At 41.2% G+C, this 18142-nt stretch overlaps 1 protein-coding gene across 1 annotated transcript in view; it reads left to right on the forward strand.

Moving 5' to 3' along the window:
• Positions 1–335: 335 nt before the first annotated feature.
• SCN11A (sodium voltage-gated channel alpha subunit 11) overlaps positions 336–18142 on the forward strand; it is a 101021-nt gene continuing 83214 nt past the window's right edge. The window contains exons 1-4 of the mRNA XM_060180409.1: positions 336–602; positions 7897–8015; positions 9166–9247; positions 12649–12660. Coding sequence (XP_060036392.1) covers positions 336–602; positions 7897–8015; positions 9166–9247; positions 12649–12660 — 480 coding nt within the window. The remainder of the gene's footprint in view (positions 603–7896; positions 8016–9165; positions 9248–12648; positions 12661–18142) is intronic.

The raw sequence follows: 18142 nt of genomic DNA on the forward strand, positions 1-18142 counted from the left end.
CGTAATTCCCTGGAGTGATTTATGGTCTATGTTAGACTGAAATTCATTAAATTCTGTTATGGGGAATAAAAGCATTCAACCTGAACTCTGTGACCTTTTCTCAGAGTCTAGTTCTAAGCGTGGGGCTATCAAGGAAGTTCTTCTGGAAGGGTCTGTCTGCTATAGATGCCAGGAGAGTTATTATCTCAAGGTAGACTTACCCTATTAGCTTTGGCAAATCTTTTCTGGGCTCTCTCTCTCTATCTGTCTCTCTCTCTGTCTCTCTCTCTCTGTCTCTCTCTCACCTCCCAGAGTTCTCTGACTATCTGCTGCTTGTCTCTGTCTCAAGGGTGAAGATGGATGGCAGATGTTACCCAGTAATATTCCCAGATGCACGAAATTTCCGCCCCTTCACTCCTGACTCTCTGGCTTTAATTGAGAAGCAGATTGCCATCCAAAAGGAGAAAAAGAAGTCCAAAGACCAGACAGCAGAAGACCCCCCACCTCGACCTCAGCTTGACCTAAAGGCCTCTAGGAAGCTGCCCAAGCTCTATGGTGACATCCCCCGTGAACTGGTGTCGAAGCCCCTGGAAGACTTGGATCCGTTCTATAGAAATCATAAAGTACGTCCATGGGGGAGGGAGGGATGGGGTGTTCTGACTGCAGCTACAACAGGTGTTACAGAGATCTCCAAATACCGCTCAGGGGTCTGCAGAGGACAGACCATACTTCTTGGTTACCTCCTGCACATAGTTCCCGTCATCACCTGGGGGGTCCTTTTCAGTCCTCATTTCTCTCTAGAATGTATGTCTGTCTCCAAGAAGAATATAAGGACTAAGCAACAGAAAAGCTGTAGGGAAAACCGAGGAGACTTAAAATGGTACTGAGAGAGAGGTCCGGGGTAAGAGTCACAAAAGTTGGGTGTAGACCACTTAATTATTTATTTGATTTTTTTTTATAAAAAAGGGAATAAACTTATAATCTTTCATTTACCCTTCTTTTCTTTATTGGGGGAATGGCTTACAGATGACAGTAAAATACAGTAGTTTGTACATGTATAACATTTCTCAGTTTTCCACATAACAATTCAGCCCCCTCTAGGTCCTCCTCTGTCACAGGACCTGAACCCTCCCCCCACCTCAGAATCTTTTTTCTTTCTTTATTGGGGGATTCATGGTTTATAGTCAACAGTAAAATACAATGGTTTGTACATCCTTAGCATTTCCCAGTTTTCCATATACCCAAAGTCTTTTACTTTGGTGCAATACACCAAACCCAGCCCAAGTTCTGCTCTGTGTTTTCTTATTTTTCAACTTTTTAAAGATTATCATCAGTGATTTAATAATGATCAACAAGATTGTGGGATAAGAGGGAGGATGAGTCATATAGCTCCCACCACCAGAGTACCTTATCTCATCCCCTCCATTGGAAACTTTAAAGAAAATCTCTATTCTTTATCCCTCTGGGGGTGTGGACCAAAGATCTCTATGGGCTGCAGGGCAGAGGTCTGGCTTCTGTAATTGCTTCTCTGCTGGACATGGGTGTTGACAGGTTAATCCATATCCCCAGTCTATGTAGAACACTTTAAGATATTGGTTTTGTGACTCTGGGCAAGTCACTTCACTAATTTTCACACTTCTGGTATGTAAAAGTGGGAAGAATAACTGCTTTTGCCACCACACAGCTATGGGAGCATTTTACAAACTATAAAGTGTTATATTCACACAAGGATTAATATGCCTATTTAGGAATAGCCATTCCAGTAACAAGATTTTATCTTTAAAAACTTTGGACTTGGGAGGGCAATGGGGCAGTGTTCCCAGTAGAAAGTGCATATTATAGTGCACCAGGATCTGGGTTCAAGCTATCACCCACCCACCTGTAGAGAGTGGGGGAAGCTTCACGAGCAGTGAAGCAGTGCTGCAGGTCTTTCTCTCTCCCTCTTGGTATACCCCTTCCCTCTCAACTCCTCTTGGTCTCTTTTCCAAATAATAATAATAATAATAATAATAATAATAATAATAATAATAATACACCTTTAGACTTGGGGCCATATGGTGGTTTAGTTGGCAGAGTGCTCACATTAACATGCATAAGGAACCAGGTTCAAGCCCCTGGTTGCTATTTGCAAGAGGAAGCTTCATCAGGAATAGAGCAGTGCTGCAGGCATCTCTCCTTCTCTCTGCTTCTCTCTTTCTCTATCCCTCTCATCTCTCACCTCTACCAAAAATAAGGAAAAAGAAGTGATTACTAGAAATGGTAGAGTCATACAGGTATGAGGTCCCAGTGATAACCCTGGTGGCAAAAAAAGAAACCCCTCTCAACTTAAGCTTGGAGTTATTAAATAAGATTTGTAAAGCACAAAGCTCTAGCCTGATGCCCAACATTTCATAGGAACTCAATACATGAAGTCTAAGAATGTGAATATCAGGTGGGTACATGCATACACATCAATCCGTGATAGGTTTGATGTTTCATATGCCTGGATATAATTTGTGATCATTATGTTTTTTCGCAGCAGGGTTATCACTGGGGCTTGGTGTCTGCACAGTGGATCTACTGCTTCCAGTGGTCTTTTTTTTTTTTTGACAGAGACAGAAATTGAGAGAGGGAAAAGGGAGAGACATAGTGAAAGAGAGACCTGCAGTACTGGCTCACCACTGATGCTTCTTTCCTATGTGTGGGGGAATCCAGGGACTTGAACCCACAGGAAAATTCTGTCAAGCAATTTCTAAAGGTTTTATGAGTCAGAAAATACGAATTCTGTGCTCCTTTGCTGTTTGAACACTCAGGACTGTGAAGAGAGTCCTTTACAGACCAGCCCCTTTCAGGAGAGTCTGGGTAGACCTTGCCAGCATTCTTTGCAAGTGTCCTGTGGAACAGTGTGGAAAACCAAGTTGAGGTCAGAGAGAAAGGTAGCTGGGGAAGTTGGAGGAAGTCCTAGAAAACACGGGGTGATGAGAGCATTCTTTGCTGGCATCCACCAGAAGTTGGCTCCCCGAGGAAAAGCTGCCTGGTTTGCATGCCATTACACTGTGCATACTTGGAGTTGTCAGGCCAGAAGGGCACTGTGGACAGAGGAGAGTGCAGTGTAAGTTGGAAGGACAAGAAAAGACAAGAAACATGATAGCAGACAAGGACCTAGAGGGGGTTGAATTGCTATGTGGAAAACTGAGAAATGTTACACATGTACAAACTATTGTGTTTTACTGTTGACTGTAAACCATTAATCCCCCCAATAAAGAAAAAAAAGAAAGAAAAGGGAGTCGGGCGGTGGCGCAGTGGGTTAAGCGCAGGTGGCGCAAAGTGCAAGGACCGGCATAAGGATCCCGGTTTGAGCCCCGGCTCCCCACCTGTAGGGGAGTCGCTTCACAGGCGGTGAAGCAGGTCTGCAGGTGTCTGTCTTTCTCTCTGTCTCTCCATTTCTCTCTGTCCTTTCCAACAACAAGGACACCAATCATAACAACAACAACAACAACAAAACAACAATAGCAACAAAAGGGAATAAATATTAAGTAAATATTTAAAAAAAGAAGGAAAAGAGAAACAAAGGGGCCACAGTCTCAGTTATCCCTGGATAACTGGGGCTCAGGACCCCTAACCATCCATTTCCCCTAACAAAAAACATTAAAAAAAAGAAAGTCCAAGAAAGACACAGAAACAAAAGCACTGTAATATTTATCTTTCTTTAAAAAATTTGGATTTTGATTGTCATTAATTAAAAATATTATATTGTACTTATTTATGACCCAGAAAAAGAAACTGAGAAAGGGATAGAAAAGAGCGAGAGAGAGAAAGAGAGAGGGAGAGGGACTTGTAGCCCTGCTTCACCGCTTGTGACGCTTTCCCTCTACACGTAGAGACTGGGGCTTGAACCCACGTTCTTGAGCATCGCAGTCTACCAGATGTGCCACCACCCAGATCCCTTTATTATGCATTTATTGGATAGAGACAGCGAAGTCAAGAGGGAAATGGAAGATAGGGAGAAAGAGACCTGCAGCACTGCTTCGCATCTTGTGAAGTTCCCATCTGCAAGATGGAACGAAGCTGGGCTCAGTCCCAAGTCTGTGCTCACTGTAACATGCAGCTCCACTGAGTGCTGGCCAGCGCACCCCCACCCCTTCTTGGCCTTATAAGCCAGAATTCTGGGGGTTCCTTGCAGGCACAATTGCCAGAGGTGAGGTAATTGCTGAAGGCCTCCTTCTGCCTTCAGACTGGAGAGGAGACCGACAGGCAGGCCACCTCTTGGGGTGTGATGGGCAGTGCCAGGAGGACAGGCTCTGTGTCACCCAGGGTGGGCATTCTATGTCCATCTCTGTTCAGCCTGGTTCTCCCTTGAATTTCGAGGGCGTGATGTTTAAGAGTTTTGTGTTCCTACAACACCACACGGCTGGTGCTCTCAACATTCCTAGAGAGTATGTGTATTGTGAGTACTCTACAGATGAGAAAACTTCGAGAAGTCAGTCAAGTCAGGCCATGGTGGCTGGGCAGAAACACACCTGGTAGAGTAGACAGGTTAAGTCAGCCCAGGCCCTCAGGAGGAGATGGAACTGGGACGCATACCCAAGTGCTCTGGTAGAGTAGACAGGTTAAGTCAGCCCAGGCCCTCAGGAGGAGATGGAACTGGGACGCATACCCAAGTGCTCTCTCTGTAGCTGCAAGTCACTTCCTCACTTTGGACGCGTTCACTTCAGAGAGCTACAGGGCAAGGGGTGGTGGCAGTGTGTCAGCAGGCAGAGAGGAGCCAGTACCTATCATTTTAATCATTAAAACCCTGGTCAGCATAGTGGATACACCATTAGTTGAAATATTTAAAACATTCAGAAGAGCTATTAATAAAACATCAAAATCAAAGGGCTCTGATGTAGACCCATGTCCTACCACCTATTAATCGGGGCGCCCCATCTCCAGGAGGGGTTTACCCTTTTTTTTTAGAAGGCCTGAAATTGCCTTCTATCCAAAGGAAGAGCACACAACTCACAAAGTGGGTCTTAGCATCCAGCTTTTAGAGCTCCTGTGACCATCTCTCACTTTTCTATGGAGCCAACATCTGCCCTGCAGCCAGATGGCGGAAGGCTACGTTCCAACTTCATAGAAAGGTGGGTAGTTGACAGTGACTCCAATTATGGCATTTTGGCCAAGGCCACTCCCAACCTGCTGCCTCTGGACCTGGGTCACAAAGGTGATGTGTCAAGTCAGACAATGACACAGACAGAAAGGAATGACCCTCATTCTGTGAAGGTGTTTCCACCTTGGGGAAATGTAAGTGAATGACCAACTTACCCAGTTAAATGGAAATCAGGCTTGGCAGTAGGTAGTGGATGGTTGCTACCCAGGGCTTGTTTCATTCCCAGAGCTCAGGAAGCCCTGGGCTAGCTGGCGGTGTTACCCAGCGAGGCCTAGGACATTCTGGCCAGGAAAAATCACCATCTGGCAGGTCTGTCCTGCCTATTTAGCATCCTGGATCTATTCAGTAGGTCAGTGAGACTTTTGTGAGACTATTAAAATATTTTGTAAAACTATTAAAATCTCACATGTGTTTCCAGATACTTCCTATAGGGTTTCCTCTGCCAGTTGAGAACTATAGGCAAATTGTTTCTCTGTCTGAGGTGGGTGAGGGGTGGGGGAGGAGAGAAAATCTGGGAATCTTGGCTGTGTGTGTGTGTGTCTGCAGCCTCATGTATGTACAAGTTCAAGTTCAGCACTGCAGCCTGCATTTTCATTCAAATGAAGAGACGTAGAGAAGGAAATAAATACATCAAAGCACTGGAGCTTCCTCTGGTCCTTTGTGGTGCTGGGTCTCAAACCTGGAATGTGTGCATAGCAAGACACTCACCTCTCTGGTTAAACCTGGAATGTGTGCATAGCAAGACACTCACCTCTCTGGTTAAACCTGGAATGTGTGCATAGCAAGACACTCACCTCTCTGGTTAAACCTGGAATGTGTGCATAGCAACACACTCACCTCTCTGGTTCCTTGATCTTTTTACTGAATAATAATAAAAAAAAATCTCAATTTTTTAAATTGAAGGCTTTCAATGTTATAATTGATTGGAAGACTAATTCATATAGAGTTTCTTAGAACTGGATATAATATTTGGACCCTCTAGGTCCTTTGCTGGGGCTCACGTAGGGGTGTCTCCAGCCAGGAAGGTAAACTTACCGAGTTTCTAATCACCAGCTCAAGGGACTGCGTGATAAAGAAAGAGACTCAGAGAGGATTCTGGTACGAACGCACTCATTTATTGGGGGGTGGGTTTTGGTTAATATAGAAAGTTAGACAAAGAACATTTTTCACATACGTCAGAATTCACAGGTTTCTTTGAGGTCAGCTTGCCCCCTATGGTAGGGGGTTGGTATAACATGAGTTGATGTGATACACAAAGGTCCTAACAGTCCGTCTCCTGATGCAGGCATTTAATTATCCAAAGGCATTTGAGAGAAGAATAGGGGTTGAACCAGTAAGGTGAGATAGAGAAGGAAGATCAAGGCTTTAAGGACATCAAAAGGGTTCTAGGAAATAAGGTTTTGGGGGCTTTTCAGTGTGTGACAGGATGTGTTCTTCCTTTGTGATCAAAAGGCAGAGTGTATGTGTGAACTATGAGTGAGTGAATCCTAAGGTAGGCAACCATCTGGCTGTCAGCAGGGGGAACTAAGTGAGAGAGGGTGTAAGCTTTTTGTGAATTTGGGAGTCTAACAAAGGGCAAGCTGAGTCTGATAGACTTTTCCCTCTTGGCTCATCTCTATGGAGAGAGGCTAACAAGAGGGGTGTCTTTTCAGACCTCCATCTGTGAAGATGGGGGGAGCTCCCCTAAGCTCTACCAAACTTCCACATAGTCCCACGGTCCTTGACTATTCTAAGATTCATTAAGTTTTATTTATAACTAATTATCATTAAAAATAATTTACTAGGGGGCCAGGTAGTAGTGAAGCAGGTTAAGCATATATAGTGTGAAGCATAAGGACTACCACAAGGATCCCGGTTCGAGTCCCCAGCTCCCCACCTGTAGGGGGGTTGTTCACAAGTGGTGAAGTAGGTCTGCAGGTCTTTCATCTTTCTCTCCCCCTCTCTATCTTCCCTTCGTCTCTCAATTTCTTTCTGTCCTATCCAAAAACACCACCAAAAGTGAAAAAAAAAGATGGCCTCCAGGAACTGTGGATTTGTAGTGCAGGCACTGAGCCCCATCGATAACCCTGGAGGGAAAAAAGAGAAAAAAAAGAATTTGCTGAGTGTGACTATCACCTCTACTGCTATCTCTTCAAGTTCTCTCACTGTGTTTGTCTCCATAGATATTTCCTACAGAACACCCTGTGGAATGTTTTATTTTTCCCCTGTTATTACGCCTCTATTTTCTTTGTTTGCAGAGCCCAGAATACAGCCATATGTCACATAGTGCATTTCAGTCAAGAACAGACCACATTTGTGACAGTGCTCCCCAAATGTACTCTTGCCTAGTGACATGGTAGAAAACATTTTCAGTGAACTATAGAAGCAGTAAAAAAACATGGGTGACTTAAATGTTTTCTAAATTGCTGTGCCCGTGGGATGGAGAAGTACTGTGTAGACAGTGACACATTGTCATGTTTATACAACGGGATGACATAATGACACTTCTCAGACCATGTCCCCTTGAAAGCAACACCAAACTGTATTCCATCGGCTGAACAGTCTAGAATCCAGTATTTATCTTGGACTCTGTGTAGGACTCGGGTCCCATGAAGGGATCTGTTGTTCTCAGAGTCCCAGTGTAACATAATCACAAAGAACTTGGACTTGCAAAGCTGCAGTTTTCATACCAAGCCAAGTCATGCCTCAGTTTGTAGTGCCACTGAATTTCCTGCAAATGAACTCATGACACATATTGCTTTGTCAGTGCATGTAATCCCTGTTGTGTGTGTGTATGTTTTTCCCCCTAGATATTTATGGTGTTGAACAAAAAGAGAACAATTTATCGCTTCAGCGCCAAGCGTGCCTTATTTATTTTGGGACCTTTCAATCCACTCCGAAATTTCGTCATTAGAATCTCAGTTCATTCATATCCTTTTGCTGTATCTTTTACTGAGTCCAGGTCATGTGAAAAGTGCATGAACCCTGTATTGTGCTGAGTGGCAACAGCTCATGCTTTCAACAAATACTGCCAGTGAACTTACTGTTACAGGACAGGGCAGTGCGGGTGGTGTGACCAAGGTGTGACGCCTTGTTGTGAGATTTTGTGTTCTCTGAAGGTAGGCTAAGTAGGCAGGAAGTGGTAGAGTGGAGAGCTGCCTTCTTCTGTTGGGGCATCAGGGTGACTTCTTGGAGAAGCATCACTGGTTTTGAGACCCAAGCAAAGGTTGTAAGTTGGCAATCTCTGCATGACACTCAGCTGATAGATGGGGGTGTTGGACTGACACAGAGTTCAAGACCTTCTGACATTAAAACCCAGGCTTCCAGTTTCTTTTGAGAACGCAGAAACTTTTGCAAGGCCTGCGTTCCTGTATGACAAAAAATCAAGTGTAATAAGCCACTGTCTCTTTCAGAGGGGCTCTGCAGACTTGTATCACCATGTCTCCAAGCCTGCCTTTGTCCCCATTCCACTCATTTGTATGATTTGACACTCTCTTAAGACAAGCTTTCAACCTTAATCTTAAAGGATCAGATAGATTAGAATTAATCAGCATTATTGATGTGTACAGGGCTGGAGGAAACACCAAGAGAACCTTAGACAGAGAAGGTGGAAAAGATAGGCACTGTGGAAATGGAAAGGGGCAACATTCTGGGTTGGGTCCCCTAGAAGCAGAGGCTGAGACAGGGATTCTTATTTAAGTGAGTTAGCAGGAAGGTGCTCTTTGGAGAAGGAAAAAAAAAAAGCAGCACAACCGAAAAGGAAGATCAGGCACGTATGAGAGGCCAGGTCAGCATGGCCCCACAGGGGGCTCTGGACAAATCGGACCACAGAGCTGCCCACCCTGGAAGCAGGGGGCTGGGATTTTAGAGACCAGACGTGTGGAAGCATCTGTGTAGCCCTCATAGTGGGGAGCTTTCCATTTGGCAGAGGACATTTGTTCAGGAAAGGAGACAGTGTGAGTCCTTCTCTGTCAATGCTTAGACGTAGAAGTCAAGAGTGTCCCTGTCGGAACAGGGTCATTTTGGTAACTCGGGATGCTGCTGCCTGCAGTGAAGCTGCCTTAACGGACCCCCGTCACTTTGTTCAGCATGTTCATCATCTGCACTGTCATCATCAACTGCGTGCTCATGGCCACAGCTTCGGAGAACGAAAGCAGACCAGTCCTCAATGCTGAGTAAGTGTCAACGTGTCTTCCTCCACTTCTAGACTAATACCCCTAAGAGAAGGAAAAAGTCACCCAGCATCCCAATTACTGAACTCAGATGCTGATGGGATAATTTCATATATATGCTATTGTCCTTAAAGATCTTTTAAGGTTGCATATAAATGTTATATCTGATAATTTTTATTGATTTAATGGTGATTGACAAGACTGTAGGATAAGAGGGGTACAATTCCACACAATTTCCCACTACCAGAGTTCTGTATCCCATTCCCTCCATTGGAAGCTTTCTTCTTCTTTATACCTCTGGGAGTATGGACCTAGGATCACTATGGGGTCCTGAAGGTGGAAGGTCTGGCTGGATTCTGTAATTGCTTCTCTGCTGGACATGGGCATTGGCAGGTTGATCCATACTCCCATGTCTAATTTTAAAGTGTTTATCTGTACGCATATGTGAAATTTACAGGAGATTGTTTTGGCGACTATATATATATGTGTGTGTGTGTGTGTATATATATTTATAATACATATATATTTTCAGGTGAATAAACCCCAAGTGACTTAGCCATTTTAGAGTTTTACTACTATTGATGACATTGCAAGAGGTGTCTTTCTGCATAAAACTCTTTAAAATTTGTTGATTTGATAGAATCTTAAAATGGGATTACTAGATCAAAAGATACATATACCTTTAAAATATGTCAAGTTTGTATCATCATACACTACCATTCACAATGCATTATAACCAGTCATATTATATTCCCGCCATTACTTATTATTATTTATTTTTCGCTAATTTATGGAGTTAAACATGTATTTCCTAATTCAGATGAGTAAGATGTTTTGTTATATTTTTTCTTTAGTTGTGTACTCTGTATTCTCATCTTTGCTTATATACCAATTCTGCTTTTTTTTTTTTGGATGAGTTATTTGAACCAACAGAATATGAATATGATCTCTTGGCAATTTCAACTGCAATTCATATAAAAATTAATTTTAAAAAATATTTTATTAATTTATCAGTGAGAAAGATAGGAAGAGAGAGAAAGAACCAGACATCACTCTGGCACATGTACTGCTGGGGATCGAACTCAGGACCTCGTACTTGAGAGTCCAAAGCTCTACCACTGCGCCACATCCTGGACTACCAAATTAATTTCTTTAACCTGGAAAATTCTCTCTGTTGTTTACAATTTCTTTTTTTCTTTATTGATTGATTAGTGTTTTACAGTCAATAGTAAATATAATAGTTTGTACGCACATAACATTTCTCAGTTTTCCACATAACAATACAACCCCCACTAGGTCATTCTCTTTACAGTTTCTTTCTATGATTTAACATTGGTTCACAATATTATAAGATTTTTTGAGTATAATATTGTGTATGTGCATGTGTATATGTGTGTAAGAGAGAGACTTATTGTACCTACCACCGAAGTTCCTGTGCCCTAATGCCAAATTGAATCCTCTATCTATTCCTCACCCTCACCCCATTCCCACAAGTTATACAAAAGCCACCATAATCTCAAGGGTTCCAGGAGTCAATCTGGTTATTACTTTTACCTTTGCAAATTTGTCTGTTTTAGTTCTCCATTTTCCACATATGAGCGAAACCATTCAATAGTTATCTTTCACTTCTTATTTCACTTAACACCATCACTTTGCACTCCACCCATTTTGTTCTGAGCACACAATGTCATCTCTTAATGACTGAGGAACATTTCATTGACTTTATGTTGTGTAACTTCATCATAATGGGAATTTACCAGAGTACTGTCCAGTTCTGGTTTATGGTTGGTTATGTGGGGGATTGAATTTGGGACTTTGGAGCCACAGGGCTGAGAGTCTCTTTGCATTAACCATTAGGCTCTTTAGTCCAGAGGGAATTTTGGTTGACTCCCTATCTTAACTATTGTGAATCAGGCAACTGTGAAGGTAAGGCTGCATATCTTTTTGAATCAGTATTTTCATGTCCTTTGGATTAGATGTGGGATTATAGGATAGTCAAGTATTTCCTTTTATGATTTTTTTTTTTTTGCCTCCAAGTTTATCACTGGGGCCCAGTCCCTGCACTATGAATCCACTGCTCTTGGCAGCCATCTTTTTTTTCATTTCTGTTGTTGTTGTTGCTGCTGCTGTTGTTGGATAGGGCAGAGAGTAATTCAGAGACAAGGGAAAGAAAGAGAGGAGGAGAGAAAGATAGACGCATGGAGACCTGCTTCACTGCTTGTGAAGTGCCCGCCCCTGAAGTTAAGGAGCTGGGGCTTGAACTGGGATCCTTGCGCTGGCCTTTGTATTTCACACTATGTGTGCTTAACCTGATGTGCTACCTCTACTCCCCTTTCTGATTTTTAAGGAACTCCCATGTCATTTTCTATTTCCCATTGGTTCATATTCCCACCAACACTGTATTAGAGTTCCTTCTTCTCTTCCTATACACAGAACTTGGTTTCACTATTTTTATTTGTGCTTCAATAATGTTTTAAAAGGCAATAAAATCACAGGATTCTGGTTACACACCATGGCCATCACCAAATTCTGTTACCCATCCCTCTGGTAACTATGATTATTCTCAGGAAGTCTGAGACAGTTTTATGTAGGACATTCTAACTGGTGAAGGGTGATATCTCATTGTTTTAATTTGCATTTCTCTAATGAGTAGTGTGGAATTTTTAAAAAAATATATCTGTTGTCCATCTTTAAGTCTTATTAAGGATTTCAATCATATCTTCTGTCTGTTCTCTATTGGGTTGCTTAATTTTCTGGTTTGAGTTTCATTAATTTCTATTTTTCCCCATTTTTTATTTGTGATTAATAGTGGGCTACAAGATTGTAAGATTTCAGGGTATAGTTCCACATCATACCCACCACCAAAGTTCTGAATCCCTACCCTCCCACCTTCCAAAGATAACCACCATACTTCTTACAAGTCTTAGAAACAGAAACAGTTTGCTGGCTTCCCCCCCTCCCCGCCAAGTTCATGTGTATCAGTTCTCTAGATCCCACATATAACAGACATCATCTGGTAGTTTTCTTTAATCTCTTTACTTATTTTGCTAAGCATAACTTTCAATAGTTTGTCTGTTTCATCCCAAAGTATACAATATCATCTTTTTTGATTGCAGAGTAGTGTTCCATCAAATATATACCCCACAACTCCTCCTTCTCTTCCTTTTAATTCTTCTTTAATTATAGAGCTTCTTTTTTACCTAGTCATCTGTTGATGGGTATTCAGACTGCTTTCACTCTTTGGCTATTGTGAATAATACAGCTATGAACATAGGGGTGCATATGTCCTTTTGAATTAGTGTTTAAGTGTCCTTTGGATAAATTCCCAAAAGTGATACTGCTGATCATAAGGCAATTCCATTTTTATTTGACTGAAGACTATCCATACAGTCTTCCAATGTTGTTAAAATTTCGGAGGCTCTAGCTGGCCGGGCTAGCTTCACGGGCGGGTAACAGAGACGACTAGAGACATACGGTTGGGCAGGGAAGCTGTATTTCTTTATTCAAGAACAACGATTCATAAACTAAACCAAACTAATCACCAAACAGAACTCTGCTGTCTCTTTGCAGCGGCGCAAGCACTCTCTCCTACTCTGGAACTCTCCAACTCTGGAACTCAGGAACTCTCTCTTACTCTGGAACTCAGGAACCCTCCGAACTCTGTCACTCTGGAACTCTTCAACTCTCCAACTGTAGAACTCTCCAACTCTCAAACTCTGGAACTCTCGAACTCTGGTGGGGGTTCCTTGGGGCAGGGCCAAGCGGGCCCGCGAAACCAACTGGACTGATCCAATTCTCTTGGCGGGGGAGAACTAGAACCCAATGTAAAGCATACAACATTCCAAAGGGGCTTTACCAGTTTGCAGTGAAGCAGAGTTCCTTCTCCACAGCCTCACCAACATCTGTAATCTCCTGGCTTGTTGATGTAGTCCATTCTCACAGGTTTGAGATGGAGTCACAGTGTAGTTTTAATTTCCATTTCTCTAATGATAAGCAAAGTGGAGCAGTTCTTCATATGTCTGTGGGCCACGTGTATCTCTTCTTTAGAAAGCTTTCTGTTTAGTTCTTTGCCCCCCTTCTTACTGGGTTATTTTTCCTTTTTTCATAGATCTGTAACAATTTAGTACAGATCTTTGATATCAGTTGCTTGCTGGTAGTATGATATGCAAATATCTTCTCTCATTTACTGGATTGCTTTGTTATCCTTGTGTAGTTTGCTTTTGATGTGTAGAAACATTTTAATTTCATATAGTCCCCTTTATTTACTCTTGATTTCATTTCCCATGTTGATGGGATTGAGTCTTCAAATACATCTTTGATGTGAAAATCCTGCAAAGTTTCACCAACATTTTCTTCTATAAATTTTAGAATTTTTGGTTTAATATCCAAATCTTTGATCCATTTTGATGGATCATTTTGAGGTAGTGGTCTAATTTCAATTTCCTACATGTGGCTGTTCAATTTTTCCAGCACCATTTATTGAAGAGAACTTCTTTACCCTATTGGATGGTTTTGGCCCCTTTTTCATATAGTTGATGACTGCCTATTTGTTGGCTCAGTTTTTGACCCTTGATCCTGCTCCATTGATCCAAGTGTCCATTTTTATTCTAGTATTACACTGTCAATTACTATTGTTTTGTAGTATAAACTGAAGTTGGAGAGTATGATACCTCCATTCCCCCCCCTTTTTTTCTTCAGAAGTGCTTTGACTATTCATGGTTTATTTATTTATTTTGGACAAGTTGCTCAATTGTTTTGGGTAGAATGACCATTTTTTAAAAGTTTTTTAAAAGTACTTTAAAAAATATTTATTTATTCCTTTTTGCTGTCCTTGTTGTTTTATTGTTGTTGTTATTGATGTCGTCATTGTTGGAAAGGACAGAGAGAAATGGAGAGAGGAGGGGAAGACAGAGAGGGGGAGAGAAAGACAGACACCTGCAGACTGTAGGTGGGGAGCCGGGGCCTTGAACTGGGATCCTTAGGCCAGTCCTTGAGCTTTGCGCCATCTGCGCTTAACCTGCTGCACTACCGCCCGACTCCTGATAGAATGATCATTTTAATAATGTTTACTCTTCCAATTTAGGAACAAGGAATGTTCTTCCATTTCTGTATGTTTTTCTCTCTCTCTCTCTCTTTCTCTCTCTCTCTTTCTTTCTTTCTTTCTTTCTTTCTTTCTCTTTTTCTCTTTCTTTCAACAATATCCTATAGTTTTCCTTGTAAAGGTTCTTAATCTCCTTTATGAGATTCATCCCAAGGTATTTTATATTTTTGGGTTCGAATGTAAATGGGATTGAGTTTTTTATTCTCTTTCCTCTTACTTGTTTAGATATACAGATGCCACCAATTTATGTGTACTTATTTTGTATCTCACTCCTTTACTGAATTTATTAATTATATCCCGTAGTTTTTTGGGTACAGTTATGTTATCTGAAAATAGTGATTTTTTAATTTCTTCCTTTCCGGTATGCATACCTTTGATCCCTCTCTCTATTTTTTTTTTTTGCCTCCAGGGTTATTGCTGAGGTTTGGTGCCTGCACTATGAATGCTCCTGGAGGCTGTTTTTTCCCTTTTGTTGACCTTGTTGTTTATTGTTGTTGTTATTGTTGTTGTTGTTATTACTGTCACTGTTGTTGTATGGGACAGAGAGAAATCAAGAGGAGGGGAAGACAGAGAAGGGAAGAGAAAGATAGACACCTGTGGGTGGGGAGCTGGGGGGCTTGTACTGGGATCCTTGAGCAGGTCCTTGCATTTTGTGCCAGGTGCGTTTAACCTGCTGCACTACTGCCTGGCTCCCTGATATCTCTTGTTGGACTGCAGTGACAAGTACCACAAGCAAGTGGTTTATCTATTTTATTTATACATTTAAAGAACCAGCTTTTGGTATCACTAATCTTTTAGGCTGTCTTTCTTGATTTGGTTTTATTAATTTCTACCCTGACTTTGACTGTTTTTTCTCCTGCTGACTAGTATCTTAAAAAATATTCTTGCAGATATTGTAAGTTAGTCACAATACCCATGATAACTAGTATCTTCTTGCAGATTGATCCTTTGATAATTGCATAGTACTTTTCTCTGTAGCTTATTACCATTCTTGGCTAGAAGGTTATTTTGTCTGATATAAGAATGGCAATCTCTGTCCTGTGCTTTGTATTATTGGCTTGAAACACTCCAGCCACACTTGTCTTTATATTGCATGTGAGCTTCTTGTATGCATAGTATAATAAATTCCTACTGCTTTTCAATCTAGCCAGCCATTCTCTCTTTTGAGTGCTCCAGCAATAACAAAACCCTGAATATTATAATTCAAATAAAATGAAGAAATGAAGATATCAGATTTATAGACACTAGTGGAATTTCCACCACCAGACCTAGCTTTTAAGAATTATTGAAAGGAGTTCCATAGAAAAAGAATATGCACAAGGTGATTACTAATGTTTGGAACTTACTCAATACCATTATTATTTTTTATTTTATATTTTTGTATTTATTTTCTTATTTGTTCCTACTCGCCATTTCATGTGAATTTTAAAAAAATTTCTTCTTTATTGGGGGATGATTAATGTTTTACATTCAACAGTAAATACAATAGTTTGTACATAACATTTCTCAGCTTTCCCCAGAACAATACAACCCCCACTAGGTCCTCTGTCATCCTTTTTGGACCTGTACTCTCCTCCACCCCACCCCAGAGTCTTTTACTTTGGTGCAATACACCAACTCCAGTTCAGGTTCTACTTGTGTTTTCTCTTCTGATCTTGTTTTTCAACTTCAGCCTGAGAGTGAGATGATCATCCCATATTCATCCTTCTGTTTCTGACTTATTTCACTTAACATGATTTTTTCAAGCTCCATCCAAGATTGGCTGAAAACAGTGAAGTCACCATTTTTAATAGCAGAGTAGTATTCCATTGTGTATATAGACTACAACTTGCTCAGCCACTCATCTGTTGTTGGATACCTGGGTTGCTTCCAGGTTTTGGCTATTACAAATTGTGCTGCTAAGAACATAGGTATACACAGATCTTTTTGGATGGGTGTGTTGAGTTCCTTAGGCTATAACCCCAGGAGAGGAATTGCGGGATCATAGGGTAAGTCCATTTCTAGCCTTCTGAGAGTTCTCCAGACTGCTCTCCACAGGGATTGGACCAATTTACATTCCCACCAGCAGTGCAGGAGGGTTCCTTTGACCCCACAACCTCTCCAGCATTTGTTGTTGCTGTTACCTTTTCTTTTTTTAAAAAATATTTATTCTCTTTTGTTGCCCTTGTTGTTTTATTGTTGTAGTTATTGTTGTCGTCATTGTTGGATAGGACAGAGAGAAATGGAGAGAAGAGGGGAAGACAGAGAGGGAGAGAGAAAGATAGATACCTACAGACCTGCTTCACTGCCTGTGAAGTGACTCCCCTGCAGATGGGGAGCTGAGAGCTGGAACTGGGATCCTTTTGCTGATCCACATGCCCTTAACCTGCTGTGCTACCTCCTAACTCCTGTTGTTACCTTTTCTTACGTATAACATTCTCACAGGAGTGAAGTGGTATCTCATTGTTGTCTTTATTTGCATTTCTCTGACAGTCAAAGACTTGGAACATTTTTTCATGTGTTTCTTGGCCTTTTATATCTCTTCCATGGTTAATATTCTGTCCATGTCCTCTCCCCTTTTTTGGATGGGGTCATTTGTTTTCTTGTTTAGTTTGGCAGACTGTTCATATATTTTGGTTATTAAACTCCTGTCTGATGTATGGCATGTAAAGATCTTCTCCCATTCTGTGAGGGGTCTCTTGGTTTGGGTAGTGGTTTCTTTTGCTGTGAAGAAGCTTTGTAATTTGATGTAGTCCTGGTCTGGGAGGTGGCACAGTGGATAAAGCACTGGACTCTCAAGCATGAGGTTCTAAGTTCAATCCTCAGCAGCACATGTACCAGAGTGATATCTGGTTCTTTCTATTTCTCCTCCTATCTTTCTCATTAATTTGATGTGGTCCCATAGGTTTATACTTGCCTTAGTCTTCTTTATAATTGGATTTGTTTCATTGAAGATGTCTTTAAAATTTATGTGGAAAAGAGTTCTGCCAATATTTTCCTCTAAATATCTGACAGTTTCTGGTCTAACATTCAAGTCTTTGATCCACTTGGAATTTACTTTTGCGTTTGGTGAAATATAGCGGTTTAGTTTCATTCTTCTGCATGTTTCAACCAATTTTTTCCAACACCATTTATTGAAGAGACTCACCCTTTTCCATTTAATAGTCTGGGCACTTTTGTCAAAGATTAGATGTCCATAGGTGTGGGGGTTACTTCTGGGCACTCAGTTCTATTTCACTGGTCAGTGTGTGTATTCTTGTTCCAGTACCAAGCAGTTTTGATGACAATGGCCCTATAATACGATTTGAGATCTGGAAGTGTGATGCCTCCAGTTCTGTTCTTTGTTCTCAAGATTGTTTTGGCAATTTTAGGTCTTTTCTGGTTCCAGATAAACATTTGCAGCGTTTGTTCTATTCTCCTAAAAAATGTGGTTGGGATCTTCATGGGGATAGCATTAAATTTGTAGATGGCTCTAGGTAGTATATTCATTTTGATGATGTTAATTCTTCCAACCCATGAACATGGAATATCTTTCCACTTCTTTGTATCTTTTTCAATTTCCTTGAATAGTAGCTCATAATTTTCAGTATACAAGTCTTTCACTTCATTGTTTAGGTTTATGTCTAGATATTTTATTGTTTTTGTTGCTATAAAAGGAATTGATTTCTGGATTTCAATTTCTTCTAACTTAGTGTTTGCATAGAGGAATGCCACTGACTTTTGAATGTTAATTTTGTAGCCTGACACCTTACTGTATTGCCTGATGATTTCCAAAAGCTTCTTGCTGGATTCCGTAGGTTTTTC

This window comes from Erinaceus europaeus, chromosome 21 (genome assembly GCF_950295315.1).
Source record: "Erinaceus europaeus chromosome 21, mEriEur2.1, whole genome shotgun sequence".
In the NCBI taxonomy this organism is placed as follows: Eukaryota; Metazoa; Chordata; class Mammalia; order Eulipotyphla; family Erinaceidae; genus Erinaceus; species Erinaceus europaeus.